Source organism: Aulostomus chinensis, chromosome 20 (genome assembly GCF_037954235.1).
Source record: "Aulostomus chinensis isolate RoL2024-O1b breed Wild chromosome 20, RoL_Achi_v1.0, whole genome shotgun sequence".
NCBI lineage: Eukaryota > Metazoa > Chordata > Actinopteri > Syngnathiformes > Aulostomidae > Aulostomus > Aulostomus chinensis.
In genome coordinates, this window is record NC_141339.1 from 20,356,353 (window position 1) to 20,371,199 (window position 14,847).

The window sequence follows — 14,847 nt, forward strand, 5'->3', positions numbered from 1 at the left end:
ACACGCCATCGTTGATGTAATCATGAGTTCCAGATTAAAGCTTCTCGCAGGAGCTGCGGGAGTTTTTTTGTTTTGTTTTGTTTTTTTTGTTTTTTTTTTTCCCGAGGCGACAACATCCATCAAGCGACCGGGAGAAGCGACAACAGCCGCCCGGGCGACCCACGCAGGCAGCCAGGAGATTAGCGTCCACATGTCCAGGCAGCAGGAACATTGTCCCACTTTGTAAGCCTCGGTCTGTGCCGGAGGTGGGAGGAGGATCCTTACAAGCGCTCATTCAGCTCCTCGGCCGGTGGTGGGCACGTCAGCGCGGAACTCCGGAGCCGCGACTCCTCCAGACGAGATGCCCGGAGATGGATTCACCATCAAGAGCCGCATCAGGAAGTTGCTGCGGTCTCCTTCCACCAAGCAGAAGAAGAGGAGCAGAGAGCATCTCAGCAGCAAGGCAAGTGACGTCTTCACTCAGGGTTTTTCAAACTACAAATACAGCAGATATGAACTATTGAACTACAAATAATTGATGCTTGACAGAGAGATGCAGCCATTGTGAAATTCTAGTAATAGTAATAGTTGGACCAACAGTCACTGGCCATGTAGATGACGTTGTTTGTTTGTTTGTTGATGTTTTTGTTGACCTTCCTCCCTTCCGGTCAGTATAAGAACTAAGTATTTTAAAGTCTTCTCAACTCCTCATTCTTGGCCGCCTCTGAGTGCCCACTTGTTTACCGATGCTGGTGAATGAGACTGATATCAGCCACTGTGCTGGTGCGTCCTAACCCTCATAGCTTAATTATGCCACACGCCGTGTTTGTAGGTCTATCATGGAACTACCAACACTTGCATTATCTCTGAATTAATGGAAGTAACAGCAGCTGAGCGGTCCTACGTGTCTGCTAACTGTTTGTTAAAGCCGTCAGCAAACTTTTCTTTTTCCCAAGACTGAAGTTTCTCTATAAAACTCAGTATGCAAATCTGTTTTGATTTGTTGCTGTTGTTTACTTCTTGTTACTACCAAATGTGCCAGGAGGGAAGTTAAGAGTATCGTGGATTCCGTAGTATTGGTGCATACCAGTACATAGAAAATAAACTATGTTCGTGCACGGCGCAGACATTTTCCCTCAAGCCTGCATGTATCAGCCGATCAGGTATTGGAACCTTGCCATCATCAGCCCCATTAATCAGTCTACCACTTGGTAAATGGACCCATTTTATATAGCGCTTTTCTACCTTAGCGGCACTCACAGCGCTTTACAGTGTCATCTCACTCACACACACTCACTCACACACTGATGGTGGAGGCAACCATGCAAGGCGCCAACCTACTCATCAGGAGCAATTACGGGTTCAGTATCTTGCTCAAAGACACTTGTTCACCGGGGTTGAACCAGCAACCCTTCGGTTGCTAGACGGCCACTCTACCCCTGAGCCCACTTCAGGTTCTTTCTGGTGTTCCTGCAGACAGATCAATTCCACTAACAGCTGTTTTGTAGATTAAGACTTAGACAGCAGGAATTACCGCACCTTCTGTTTCTTAATTGCTAGGTTAATCATCAACATCCTTCTAACCCTTAAAAATGACCAAAAAACATGGGAGACATGTAGTACGACCTCGGCCTGAGTGTTCTCAGCGGCATTTGTTAGCAGGATTGTGCAAAAACTATGAAGCTGAATTCCTCCAAACTTGGTGGGGAGGTGTAGCGTGGGCCCAGGTAGAAGCCTTTACATTTTGGGGAAGATCGGTTGAAGTTCGTGAAAAATTTGGATTTTTTTTTACTTTGATTTGGTTGAGTTCACCCTGGCGGGGCGATGTGCCCTCCAAGTGCCCAATGATTTCATATCTCCAGCCAAATATCCTTTCTTGTTCACATCATCGATTTAAGAGGCTTAGGAGTTCTTCAGTATGAAGATTCCACAAGTAAATCACCACTATTTTTTATAAGTCAGCATCTTATTGTCTTCTTAAATTCCAACTAATTTGTATTCGTGGACTCTGAGCTGAGAAAACAAGTCCAATTCTAATTAAAAAGAAAAGATGTCATTGCTGCTGTAACTCTGTCGCTCCTCGCAGCGACGAAATCCTGACAAATACTATAAACATGTGAGATGCTCGGCTGCTTCCTTTCTGCTCAGGTGACTCTGGAGAAGGTCCTGGGCATCACCGCGTCAGGAAACAGCGGCCTGGCCTGCGACCCCAAATCTGGACTGGTTGCTTATCCTGCCGGGTAAGAAGAGGAGAGAGAAACATCCCTGCATCATTGTGATCTGACCTTTGACCTGTCAACATGCAGAGTCCTGTCCCATCTACCTTTAGTGTCTATATATGTGTGTTATCTCATATCTCAGCGGAACTGAGTGGTGGTGTTGGGGGGGGGGGGGTTTGCTGTGGGCTTTTCATCAGAGAGACTTCAAAGCTTTTTTATTATCTGGTCCACGGGGAAGCTTCCTCTCAGTGATAGACTGATGTGGAGAACTTGGTGTAGTATTACTAAGTCTGTGCAAACAGTGACTCTGGCTCAGCGCGGAATAGAAAATGAAACGTTGGTGTGGAGTGGTGATGCTTGAGGCTTCTGAACTGCTGCATCAGAGTTGAAAAACATGCCCACCGGGTCCCAGGGGGGTGGAGGAGAGCAGAACAGCTGACCCAGAGCTCCAAAGCTCTTCAGAGCTGCTCTCAAACCTTCCCACAAAGCCTTATTAATACCAGGAAAAGCCAGTGGATGAAATATATGAGACTGTTTCCACCAGTGAAAGAAAAACAAAAGGGTGATAGAAGATATTCTGAAGCTGAGTCATGAAACTGAGATTGAAATGATAGAAATGGTGAGACGAACGAGTCAAAGGAGTTACATAGAAGTCCAGATTTTGTGATGAAAAAAATGTTGGAATTGAAAAAAAGGAAGTCAACATTTTGAGGTGTAAAGTGAGAGATGAGAGCTTCTTTTGGACTCAACGTTCTTCAGAGGGAACGAGTCGTTGCCCTGGCGAGCCGGGGAAGCGATTAGCTAAGAATAAAGCTTGATTACAGAGGAGCGCAGATTAGCAGCATCAGGCATTAATACATATTTGCTGTGGCGGCCACAGGAAAGCTGTGAGGGCTCCTGTGTTACGTAAGAGTTTCATGTGTTCAATTTGCTTCTGTTCTGTAGAAATTTGAAATTATTTCATCATTAAATAAGTTTCTATAAGTAGTGCAGCCCTTCGAACGGTGTTAATTCGGGAACATTTTCAGGGGTAGAGTGGCCGTCTAGCAACCGAAGGGTCGCTGGTTCGATCCCCGACCCCGGCGACCATGTCGAAGTGTCCTTGAGCAAGATACTGAACCCATAATTGCTCCTGATGAGTAGGTTGGCGCCTTGCATGGTAGCCTCCACCATCAGTGTGTGAGTGTGTGTGTGAACGGGTGAATGAGATGACACTGTAAAGCGCTTTGAGTGCCGCTAAGGTAGAAAAGCGCGATATAAAATTGAGTCCATTTACCATTTTCTCCTTGAACAAAGAGCTCAAATCTCGTCAAATTTTGCAGGAACGTTTTCTGCAACGATCCAAAGTCCGGGACAGAAAATTCTGTTGGCTTTCTGTTTGAGGGAAGCCGCGGCGAAGCTGACGCTCCCTCCCTGTGGGGCTCTGCTCTATTATGGGACTCTAACATTACTTTTAATGCGACAGTTGGATTTTTTTTTTTTTTTTTGGAAGTGTCTTAAGCAAATAAATCCAAAATGACTCAAAAGTTCTCAGGGACTTTTTCCTCAACTTTCTACGTCCAATCCAGCTTTTTAAATATGTGATATTCTTGCATGTAATTAAAAAAAAAAAAAAGACAAACACAAGTTTACGGTTATTTTCTCTCCCCCCCCCCCCCCCCCCTTGTAGGTGCGTGGTTGTTTTACTCAACCCCAAAAAGAACAGACAGCATCACCTTATTAACACTTCAAGGTGAGTAAACACCATCAGCTTTTAATTTAAATTCAACAAAAATCAGTCTGGCGTCCACATTATGAACCGTGAGTCGTCTCATCTTTACAGAAAGACCATCACGGCCCTGTCTTTCTCCCCTGATGGCAAATACTTGGTCACTGGCGAGGTGAGTCTTCAGTCTGTCTCCTTCCAGTCAGTTCAAGGTTGTAACTAATCCACACACACACACACACACACACACACACACACACACACACACACTGGGTAGCTACATGCTGTCCTCGCTTTATAGTTTTTGTCGTCAGGTCAACAGTACATTTCAGACCTGTGTGTCCGCAGCAGTGCGTCGCTGCTCGCGCTCTCCTAGTAGGAGAAGTTGGCGCGTTTCATTGAGAAAATCCCAGCAGGATTTGGAGTCTGTTGTTAATGGTGATTGTGTATATCTCCAGTGTTTATAGCCCATTAGAAGTGTAGTCAATTATGGGTGTGTGTGTGTGTGTGTGTGTGTGTGCATGTGCGTGCGCGCGTGCATGCCAACACAACACATGGTCGTAATCTGCTCCAGCCAATCAAAGCTGATTAAAGACTTCACCGTGGGAGTGGATGAGGGCGCTCCAGTTACCATGGCAGCCGAGAGCAAAGGTCAAATCATTCACAGCGAACTTCTCTATGAACTACAGAAGACGGTGTTTGTGAGTGAGTTGGTGAATCCTCAGAATTGCGAGCTCGCTGGCTGAGCTACGTCAGATGTTGTGACCTGCTAGCAGCAGGATTAAAAAAATTCCAAAATTTTGAATTTATTTGTCCAGAACTAAATGTCCTCATTCCCTGGAAGCAGCAGTGAATCTTCTTGTCATTTCTTTCTTTTGTTTTTTTTTAAATTTTAATTTACAATAAAATTTACAATTACAGATTGTAAAATTCCAGTAGCTGGTGATTTTACATGTCACAGCAAATGTTACGCACAACCCAACTTCTGTTCATGCAGACGAAGACCTGCAGACCTTTTATGGATAAAAATGTATTTGGCTTTGATATAGGCATGCTCACACTTACCATCCACTGCCATTCACTGTGCTAAGCTAACTAGCTGGTGCCGGCTCCCTAAAGCAGCACAGAGGAGAGAAGGGTATCGACCGTCTTGTCTGGCTCTGGGGAGGATGGTGAATAAGTGTATTTCTTAAAGAGTCGACATGTTCCTCTAAAACATGGCAGGGCTGAGATGCCTCGAACACACACGCGCACACGCACGCACACACACGCACACACACACTGATTCGCCACAGTGGCTCATTCTCATAAACACACATACAATCGTCTTCTCTGTGTTCACCGCTGTCGTCCATTTGCAGCATCCCTCAGGTCGTCGCGCCGATTAATGACAGAGTCAGCAACCTCACAAATAGAATCCTTCGGCAGGAATATTGCAAGCAGGTCAAAGGGCAGGTAACTTTACGCTGAGTGGAGGTCAAAGAGGATAATCTGGGATTGGCAGACTGGGGTGACAGGTGACTGCTTCACGTTGCCAGTGGATCCAAAGAATGAATCCCAACATAGTGCGTCTTTATGATGGAGACAGAAGTCAGCAACTGTTGCTCCCTTGTTTCACCCACCCACCCCTCCGTGTCTCACCAGAGCGGCCACCTACCAGCCGTCAGACTGTGGGACGTGGCAGAACGAAGACAAGTGGCCCAGCTCCAGAAACACAAATACGGCGTCTCCTGCGTGGCGTTCTCTCCCAACAGCAAGTACATTGTCAGCGTGGGAAACCAGCATGACATGATGGTCAACGTCTGGGCGTGGAAAGTATGTGTCACTGAGGAACTCACCCACACGCAGCTCCTCTGGCCGTAGCTGAGCTTCCTGCTCCAGGACAACACTGGACAGTCTGTCGCATTGATCGTCGCATTGAGTTAGGATCCATTTTATGTAGCTTTTCCGCTAAATATTACATCACCTGCCTCCTCTGACCTCCATGTTTAAGTTCAAGTAGACGCGCCCGTCATTGCATCATTGCAGTGGCGAACTTTTCATTTTCGACACGGCTTTCATAGACGACCCCTCGTCGTTCATCTCCAGCTCTGCCTCTTCATCCAAGATGGAGGCAGGGTGGAGCTATGAGGTCTTGCGGACAGTCGGAGGATCCATTAGAGCGCTTGCTAATGGTCTTTATTGATTAAATGTTTGTAAAACCCACATCCACACACAAAGGGTGACTAATAGAATTAATTTCTGGAAGAAAAAAAGGCTGAAATATGGTGATGCAAAGTTTCTTCCAGACAGCAACCTCATTCTATCTCACGAAGTAGAACACAATTACATGTATTAGGCTTACTTGATATAAATATTTTTAGGATATTATGTGGGAAAAAAGGATTTTTGCAGCGTAAGGGTCTGCTGGCAAGCCTTTCACGAGCATTTAAACTCCTGAAATCTGAGATTTAACACGATTTCAAAACCTTTTCGGCGCAAATTCTTGTCGTTTCAGAGGATCTTGCTCGCCCTGTTTTTGTTCCCCCATTATTTCACTCATTTCCTTGTTATTCTTGTAACTGCTAATTTCTTCACTAAAGCTGAAACAGTAAAAATGCTGATATTTTTTTTTTTTAAAAGTGTTACCTTGAGCTTTAACCAAATCATCATAACAATTAGAAATAGTTATTTTGTCATCTCCAAGGCATTTTTTTTTTTTTTTGGTAATCTGTAACCTGTAAAGGAGTTGCTGAATTTCATGTAATTTCTTATAGGTTGCTTTACACTCATCCCCCCCCCATGTTTTTGAAAGAAATCATTTGATTTTGAAGGTTAAAAAGAGAATATCTCAGGTTCAGGGTCCCAGAAACTGCTGCAAACACTGGACCGCGACAGCCTTCAGCCGGCGGAATCCAAAGAGCTGAATGATCCTGAATCGACTAAAATTGTGTTGCTGTATTTCAACATGTAGCACAAATTCAACGTGTTGTAAACGGTCTTGTTTTGCTGCAGAAAGATGTGGTGGTAGCAGCCAACAAGGTGTCCAGCAAGGTGACGGGCGTCTCCTTCTCTGAGGACAGCTCCTACTTTGTGACCGTGGGGAACAGACATGTCAGGTTCTGGTATCTGGATCACTGCAAAGCTAATAAGGTATTACTGTTCACATGTTGTAACAGCAAGTACAATCAAGTATTCTGTTTTATCCAGCACGGTCGCTGCTAATCAGCTCTCCGTCTGGGGTATTTAGGCCAGCGCTCCCGTTCCTCTGCTGGGCCGTTCTGGGCTGCTGGGGGAACTGAGGAACAACTTCTTCTGCGATGTGGCTTGTGGGCGGGGCTCTAAGTCTGACTCCACCTTCTGCATCACCTCGTCTGGCCTTTTGTGCGAATTTAACAGCAAGAGGATGTTGGATAAGTGGGTGGACCTACGGGTGAGTTACTGACGGACACGAGTAAGAAGTAAGAAGTCTCCGGTCCCGCTTTGAGCGCGGAGCAGAAATGGGGGTTCCCAACGGTCATGAGACCTGAGTTTTCAGGTGTGTTTCCAGAGGTGGAAATTCATTCTGACGTGGACAGAGATTGTGTTCCTGTTCTGAACTCTAATTTTAAATGAGACCTAAGAGGTGTGAATGTTGCCTGGGAGCAGGCGTCATGCGGCATTCCACAATCAAAACCAGCATGAGCCGGCACTTTACCACTTAGGAGTTTAGTCTTGTACAGCAGGTAGTGGTTATGGTCAGTGTCCAGCTGTGAGGAGGAGGAGGAGGAGGAGGAGTTCAATCAATAGGTGGAGATGTGTGTGTGTGTGTGTGTGTGTGTGTGTGTGTGTGTGTGTGTGTGTGTGTGTGTGTTCCTGCCTTCTGTTAGGGGATCAAAGAGGGATTAGCAACAAGAACACAGACTGTTTGGAAGTAGTCCAATGAGGACGTATTCGTCCACTGCAACCGTTATTAGTACCGGCAGCAGTAGTGGCGTTCTGATGATGGAGCGTGTCCTGTGTCGTAGACCGGCGTGGCCCAGTCTCTGTCTCTGTCAGAGGACGTGATCTTCTGTGGCTGCGCTGATGGAACAGTGCGAACCTTCAGCCCCGTTGACCTGCACTTCGTCTGCACGCTGCCCCGACCGCACGCCCTTGGCTCCGACATCTCATCCATCACGAAGGCCAGGTGAGGGAGCGCTCTAAAGGAACACAGCCTGTCCTTGGCGTCCATCCACCGCGGGATCAAACGCTCGCAATTAATACTCCTTCCTCTCTAAATCTCTACAGTCTTCTATTCCTTCATTTTGAGAGACAGAATATTTAGTCCCTAATCTATTTCATCGTCTCTCCCATCAGCCTCCTGTTTTCCACCAGATCGGATGCCTGTTACCCAGACGCCATCGCCGTGACCTATGACCCCACCAGCCACTGGCTCAGCTGCATATATAACGACCACAGTCTGTATGTTTGGGATGTGAGGGATGTCAACAGGGTGGGGAAGGTGCACTCCGCCCTCTTCCATGCTGCTTGTGTCTGGGACCTGGAGGTAAACACTGGGGAGAGCTCTCGCTCTGTGTTCCAAACACGTTCAATAACCGCGCAGTAGATTGAGTTTTAGGGATTTCTTGGGTTCAGAACTACCACCCTCCCCTGCATGCAGGTGCAGCTGCCTCACCAGGTGGTGGTGCAGCCTGTCACAGTCCTCCGGTGGATGTCTGTGAGGATATGGAGCCTCAGGCCAAATGACTTTAGGTGTCTGGGGCTGTACAGATGCTGTCGCGTTGGCCCGTGACAGGTCCTCTGAGACTCTGAAAATACAGTGTGTTGAAAAAGTCAATAAAGAAGTGGAAAGACTTTTAATCCCTAAATTCAATATGATGAGAAAACACACCCGCTGGCCTTGAAAGTGTACTCTGGGACCAACCCGGAGCTGAGCGTGGTTTTGGTATTAGGATGCTTTATCCCCCTCCCCAGGCAGGGCACTCCTAAATATTTCCACAATGTCCCTGAAAAGCTCACGCGCCGTATGGACGACATTAAATGGAGAGTTGCGTGATCAGTCCCTCTTCAGTTTAATACCCTCAAATTCAAAAATTGAGTTTGGAAATCAAAACTGGTGGGAAATCATCAAACTATCCTGACAACTGGATGACTGTTAACTTCGCCACTGCCCTGTAGTTACCACTTTTCCTGCAGGAGGCCGCTGTTGTTCCGCTAAAGCTACCCAGAGTTGCTTTAAGTGAACCGATTTTGTATATTTTCAGGCCAAAATTCAACATTGCTGCATGTATTCTCACAGCACACGCGATGCTGCTGTATCAACTACGTTACAACCAGCAACGGGAGTTTGTTTGGACATGTTAAAGCGTCACAGAGAATCCAAATCACATCCCTGATTATCCCTCAGTTAATTTTGTCCAATATGTGAAATTCGCGTCCCCTTGAGATCATTTTCCCGTCTTCTATGCCGTCTGTCTCCAGATGTTCCCAGACGTTCCTGGGGAAATGGGCGCTGGTCTGTCCTGTGGGGCCTTTCTCAGTTGTTCAGCTGATAACACCATCAGACTGTGGCACATGGAGGACTGGACTCACGTTCACTCTCGAAACATCATCAGCAGCGTGAGTTTAGCTTCAAGTCCAAGGTGTCTTTGCGTCATCCGAAAACAGGAAGTGCTGACATTTCATTTGGGATTTCTCTTTTCATGGTTTGGCTTTGCAGGATCTCCTGAATATTATTTACATAGATGGAAACACTGCTGCCTTGCAAGATCCAGAGAATCTGACAAATGCAGATAAAGCCGGCGACGGACAGACAGCAGAAATCAGGACAGGCATCAGGACCATCTGTGTCAGCCCAGATGGCAAACGCCTGTCATCTGGAGATCGCAACGGGATACTGAGGTAGGACAAGAAATGGAAAAGTCAGAGGTTGGACTACGGTTGATTTTTAAATGTGGTTCAACTTCAAAACCGGGATGTACCTCGACAGAGTTCACGACCTCAGCAGCATGGAGGAGATTCTGAAAGTGGAGGCCCACGACGCTGAGATCCTCTGCCTTGAGTACAGTAAACCAGAAACAGGTCAGTGTGCGGCTGCAACGGTGACGCCGAGCTTGAGGAGGGAGCGTTTGTGTGTAATCGTCTTCTTGCTGTCAGGTCTGAAGCTTCTCGCCACCGCTAGCAGGGACCGTCTCATCCACGTCTTGGATGCTGAAGACGACTACAGTCTGGTGCAGACACTGGATGAGCACTCTTCATCCATAACAGCTGTCCGCTTTGCTGGTGAGCCACTCGAGACACTGTCAACATCTGACGGCTAATCTCCTCCTAATCCTCACTTTCATCTCCATTCAGTCCCACACAAAAGCCCTTTTTAATTGTCATGTCGCACCGCTTATTCAAATTATAGATGACAACTATACATCTATTCAGGTGGGGCTTTTGTTTGTTTTAAGCAAATCCTTTTCTGGTTGCGCCTCATGGGTTTTTTTTCCTTCTCTGTTCCGACCCAAACATTTGTGTGCAACTGGACAAGTGTTCTCCTAAATGAAAAGTTGTAGTTTCAATCATATTGGTGGCTTTGTTCATTTACTTTTTTGTCAGGTGACTTCTTTGTGTTTCTGTTTGCAAATTTTAACGCTTGGTTTGTTTGTTTTTTTTAAAGAAAGTTATCATTTTTGTTCTTTCCTGTTTATCAGCCAACGACGGCAAAGTGAGGATGATCAGTTGTGGAGCGGACAAGAGCATCTATTTCCGTACGGCGCACACGGTAGGAAACAATCATTTTACTTCACATGATCATGTCCATTAAACACGTACACCCAGCTGTATTGATCCAGATCTGCTCTTAATAACTTGTCATATATTATGGAATAATATGTGATGATTGACCGATTTCTTGGCAAGCGGTTGCCGGGAAGGTTGACCTCCCTTTTGTCTCACTCAAACGTGAAGGTGGAGTTAGCAGCTGTTCATCTTAAAGATTGTAAAGAAGGGGACACTGCTAGCACGACACTTCTTAAAAATCAATTATTGCCGCTTCGCTCAAAATGCACGAGCAAATGCTCCAAACCGAGGAGCTGATCTAAGTTTCTTTGCTGCTTCGATGCTTTTCAATAAAATTGTCGTTCTTGGTTCATTATTCTGGCTCTTATTAAGCCTCACTGTGCAGCACAAGAGTTTTACAAATCTGTTTAGCTTCTGACTGCAGCTAAACATCACGTACCACAAAAGGAGCATTTTGACGTTATATAACTCAATGCGATTAAGGAGACATCACGCTGCATTCTTTCCTCCAGATTTGCTTCTGGGTTACTGGGTCAGGTTTTGTAAAGCGAGAGTTGCGTAAGCTCAAACATTCTTTTTGATATTAAGACCCAATTTCGACCGCTGCCATGACTCAGGACGTGCAGTCGGCTCTTCTGACTGTGCAACCAGGCCACTCCCAGAGTGGCTCATTAGCTCTGATGATAACCACCAATTAGCTGTAAAATAATATTGTGGTGTTCATATTTTTAACATATTTTACAGGATGTTGTAACTCACCCTGTGGGCCAGTTGTATACAGGAACCCCAATAGTGCCATTTTTAATTTAGGTGACTTTAATATGGGTCAAATTTTGAGTTTATACTTCATCACTTTTAGTATCCAAATAAAGTTTTAATAGCATCTTTTCATGATTCACTGAAGCAGCAGCCCTCATATTTTCCTTGTTCTTTTTGTGCAGACTGAAAGAGGAACTGAGTTCAGGCGTTCTCATCACACGGTGAGGAAGACCACGCTGTATGATATGGGTGTAGACCCCACCTGCAAGTACGCTGCTGTTGGCTGCCAGGACCGCTGCATCAGGTGAGTGTTTTTATGGTTGTTGTTTTTTTCTTTGAGTATTTTATTACAGTGTAAACTTGGGTTAAACATCCAAGGATCTTCTCCTTCTGTTGCCAGGGTTTTCAACATCAGCAGTGGCAAACAGAAGAAGGTCTACAAAGGATCGCTGGGTGAAGACGGCAGCCTGCTCAGGGTAGAAGCCCGTGTTCACACTCAGTCGTCCTCCCCTCAGATACACAGCAGATAAACTATAGATCCCTTTTGTGTTTCGACCGGCAGATTCAGATCGATCCCTCGGGTCAATATGTGGTTACAAGCTGCTCCGATAAAAACATCAGCCTCTTTGACTTCTACACTGGGGAGTGTGTTGCCACCATGTTTGGACACTCTGGTAAAAGACCCCCGAGCACACGTTTCATGCAGCCAAACTTAAGAAAGGGGTGTATGATTTCATCCTCACAACTGACAAGGCAACTTTTCTGGTTTTCAGAGATCGTCACCGGGATGAAGTTTACCAACGACTGCAAACATTTGATTTCTGTGTCAGGAGACAGGTGGGACACCATCCATCAGTCAAGATGTATTTATATAGCAGTTTTTTTACAGCTGCGTTGCAGCACGGAATAAAAGCATGCTGACAGAACGTTAAACCCTCTGAACCGCCGACGTGGACCACATCATCATTAAAAAAGACAATCATGTCTGCATGGTCACGCTGGTCCTTATAGACCCCACCAGACCCGGGGTCAAGAGCTTAATACAAAGTCCAAACAAGACTGTAGACTCAAATGATCTTTCAGGAAAAATCAATTTATTATTCAAACGCATTCCTTGGTTATCTGTCTAAAATCGAGCTATAATAACAGCAAGATAACCAAAAAAAAAAGAGGGGTAAGAGTTTTACAACCTGAACTAGAATCAGATTTACACAAACTAAAAAAATAGGATCCGCTCCCAAATTAGAATCATCTTCACCCTCTGCTGCCAGAGGAAATGGAATGGGGAAATGTGTTTGCACAGTTTCCTCAATAGCGAAGCTGAAATGAAACGTTGAATTTTTAATGCCTGAGCGCTTTTATCTTCCAGCTGTATCTTCGTGTGGCGTCTCGCTCCAGAGCTGACGATCAGCATGAGGGAGAGACTCTGCCAGCTCAGACAGAACCCGAACGCACCGCCTTGCAAATCCTCCAGTCTCAGGTGAGGGTATACACAACCTCCCACGACCGCTCATTGGTTCTGGTCAGTTTGTTTTAATCATGGTCACGGTATCACTGCAGGCGGGAGGTGTACAGTGCCCCCACTCTGGCTGGCCTGTCCTCTGACAGCGATCATGAACGTGAAGAAGAGGAAGAGGAGGACGGAGCAGACAACGAAGACTCCCATGATCCGGACGACAACTCAACCAACACATCCTCTGACAGCAGCCCCGGTGAAGAGGACTCAGGTACTGCCTGGAGAACCGATATTAGATGGCCAGGTCTCTAACCTCTCTATGATGAGTGTTAGGATTTAAAAAAAAAAAAATCCTGGAATAAAATAATTATTTCCTCTAATTATTGCTCCCTTTCATAAAGCAGGTGGCTCAGATGAAGGACAAGACTGGGAACTGACAAAAGTAGGTGCTTCTGTTCGCCTGAACCTCATCAGTTTAAATGTGGTGGTGAAAATCAAAGCCTTCTGATTCCTAAAAAAAAAAAGAAAAAAGAAACAAACGTAACAGGAGGGTTGTTTTTCTTTACAATTCCATGAAAAAAATGTTGGCCTCAGATCGGCAAAGTGAGTTCTTTAGGCTACCCTCCATCGTGAAGGACGAATTCCACTTAAACGAGTATCCAGTATGAATTAATAGTTACATTTTTCAAGCGAGTATTGGCATTCAAATATTGAAATATCACTTTATATGAGTCAAATCAAGAAAAAGAGAAGCAAAGATGTATACAGATAGATAAAACAATCAAAATAAGAGAACATCCTCATCCATTTCCCAACATGTAGGCAACATTTAGAATGTGCAGAAAAGCTGCAAATTCTGGATACAGCCTTTGTATTTGGGTGGTCGGAGGGAAATTTTATGGAAAAATACCAACATTTAGCAACTGTTCTGACACGACGGCAACGTAAATAAACCATGAGTTGAGCTCTGGTCACGAACCATGTTAAAAAAAAACCAACAGCAACAACAGTAGTGGACGAACAGACTCAAAGAGAGGAATAGAAATCTGTGAGTGTGTTGAGCCCTCAAGGCCTCAGCAAATCCAGATAATTTTATTTAATATTATCATAATGTTCAGCACAAACTTTTTAGAATCCCTTTTGTCTTCATTTAGTACATCGGATCTTGAATTTAAGCCGTTGGAGCTCATGAGTAAACCGAGCTCGCTGTCGCTGCTCTCTCCTCACAGCCCGGAGTCGTCATGCCCGACTCTTCCAGGCGTCCTCGGAGGCGCTGGTCTCATCGTATGGGCTCTCTGGAGCTGATGGTTAAATCCATGCTGGACCTGAGGCAGCTGGAGACCTTTGCTCACAAGAAACAGCCCACCTGCCCCCCGTATGACAGAGAGAGACAGAGCACGTCCAGCCTGCAGGACTCCATGGTGCGTACGGACATCCATGCTGTTGGGAGTAGAAGTTTCTCTCTCACCTGATCTCCGTCTTAGCTCTTTCCCTTTGTTACAGCAGCAGTTTGAGGGGAAAGCTAAACGGCATCGGCCTTGGCAGCACTCCGACTGGCTGTCCTCTCACACGTCCAAGGGCATCGAGGACGGCGCTGGGCTCTACCCTGAGAAAAACCAGGACGATTCGGGTCTTCAAGGCTGGTGGGTCATTTCCCAGCACTCGCGGTGTCACAAGATTGAGAACAAAAATGCCTTTGTATTTCAGAAATGTGCTCCTGCTCCCTTGTTTCTCATCATTTCCACCTCTTTTTGTTTTCATGCGCCAGTGCTTACACAGTGAAGGAGCAGCACTGCAGGAAGCAAGATGTCCTCAGTGGGAGCCAGGACAGCTACAGCCCGGACAGTGCCTGCTCTCTGGGCTATGACAGTCGGGTGTCCAGCCCTGATCGCGTCCTAGATGGTGAGGTTCGACTCTGATGAAATTATAAGAAGAGACTCTTGTAAACCGGGACTCCAGAGATTAGAAATTTAAGTCAGGAA

At 45.8% G+C, this 14,847-nt stretch overlaps 1 protein-coding gene across 4 annotated transcripts in view; it reads left to right on the plus strand.

The window, feature by feature from the left end:
- Positions 1-14,847, plus strand: part of LOC147243206 (mitogen-activated protein kinase-binding protein 1-like) — a 25,258-nt gene continuing 10,411 nt past the window's right edge. For 2 of the 4 annotated variants that reach the window (XM_086188841.1, XM_086188844.1), the window contains exons 1-24: positions 2-442; positions 2,128-2,219; positions 3,868-3,930; positions 4,021-4,078; positions 5,548-5,718; positions 6,898-7,035; positions 7,133-7,315; positions 7,890-8,050; positions 8,221-8,410; positions 9,346-9,483; positions 9,584-9,765; positions 9,854-9,945; positions 10,021-10,146; positions 10,563-10,633; positions 11,592-11,713; positions 11,810-11,885; positions 11,972-12,083; positions 12,183-12,246; positions 12,779-12,889; positions 12,970-13,136; positions 13,267-13,307; positions 14,095-14,286; positions 14,372-14,508; positions 14,634-14,767. In XM_086188841.1, coding sequence (XP_086044967.1) covers positions 341-442; positions 2,128-2,219; positions 3,868-3,930; positions 4,021-4,078; positions 5,548-5,718; positions 6,898-7,035; positions 7,133-7,315; positions 7,890-8,050; positions 8,221-8,410; positions 9,346-9,483; positions 9,584-9,765; positions 9,854-9,945; positions 10,021-10,146; positions 10,563-10,633; positions 11,592-11,713; positions 11,810-11,885; positions 11,972-12,083; positions 12,183-12,246; positions 12,779-12,889; positions 12,970-13,136; positions 13,267-13,307; positions 14,095-14,286; positions 14,372-14,508; positions 14,634-14,767 — 2,923 coding nt within the window. In that variant the 5' untranslated portion in view covers positions 2-340. Of the gene's footprint in view, positions 443-2,127; positions 2,220-3,867; positions 3,931-4,020; positions 4,079-5,547; positions 5,719-6,897; positions 7,036-7,132; positions 7,316-7,889; positions 8,051-8,220; positions 8,411-9,345; positions 9,484-9,583; positions 9,766-9,853; positions 9,946-10,020; positions 10,147-10,562; positions 10,634-11,591; positions 11,714-11,809; positions 11,886-11,971; positions 12,084-12,182; positions 12,247-12,778; positions 12,890-12,969; positions 13,137-13,266; positions 13,308-14,094; positions 14,287-14,371; positions 14,509-14,633; positions 14,768-14,847 lie in introns of all 4 variants that reach the window. The other 2 variants (XM_086188843.1, XM_086188842.1) reach the window with 2 other exon arrangements.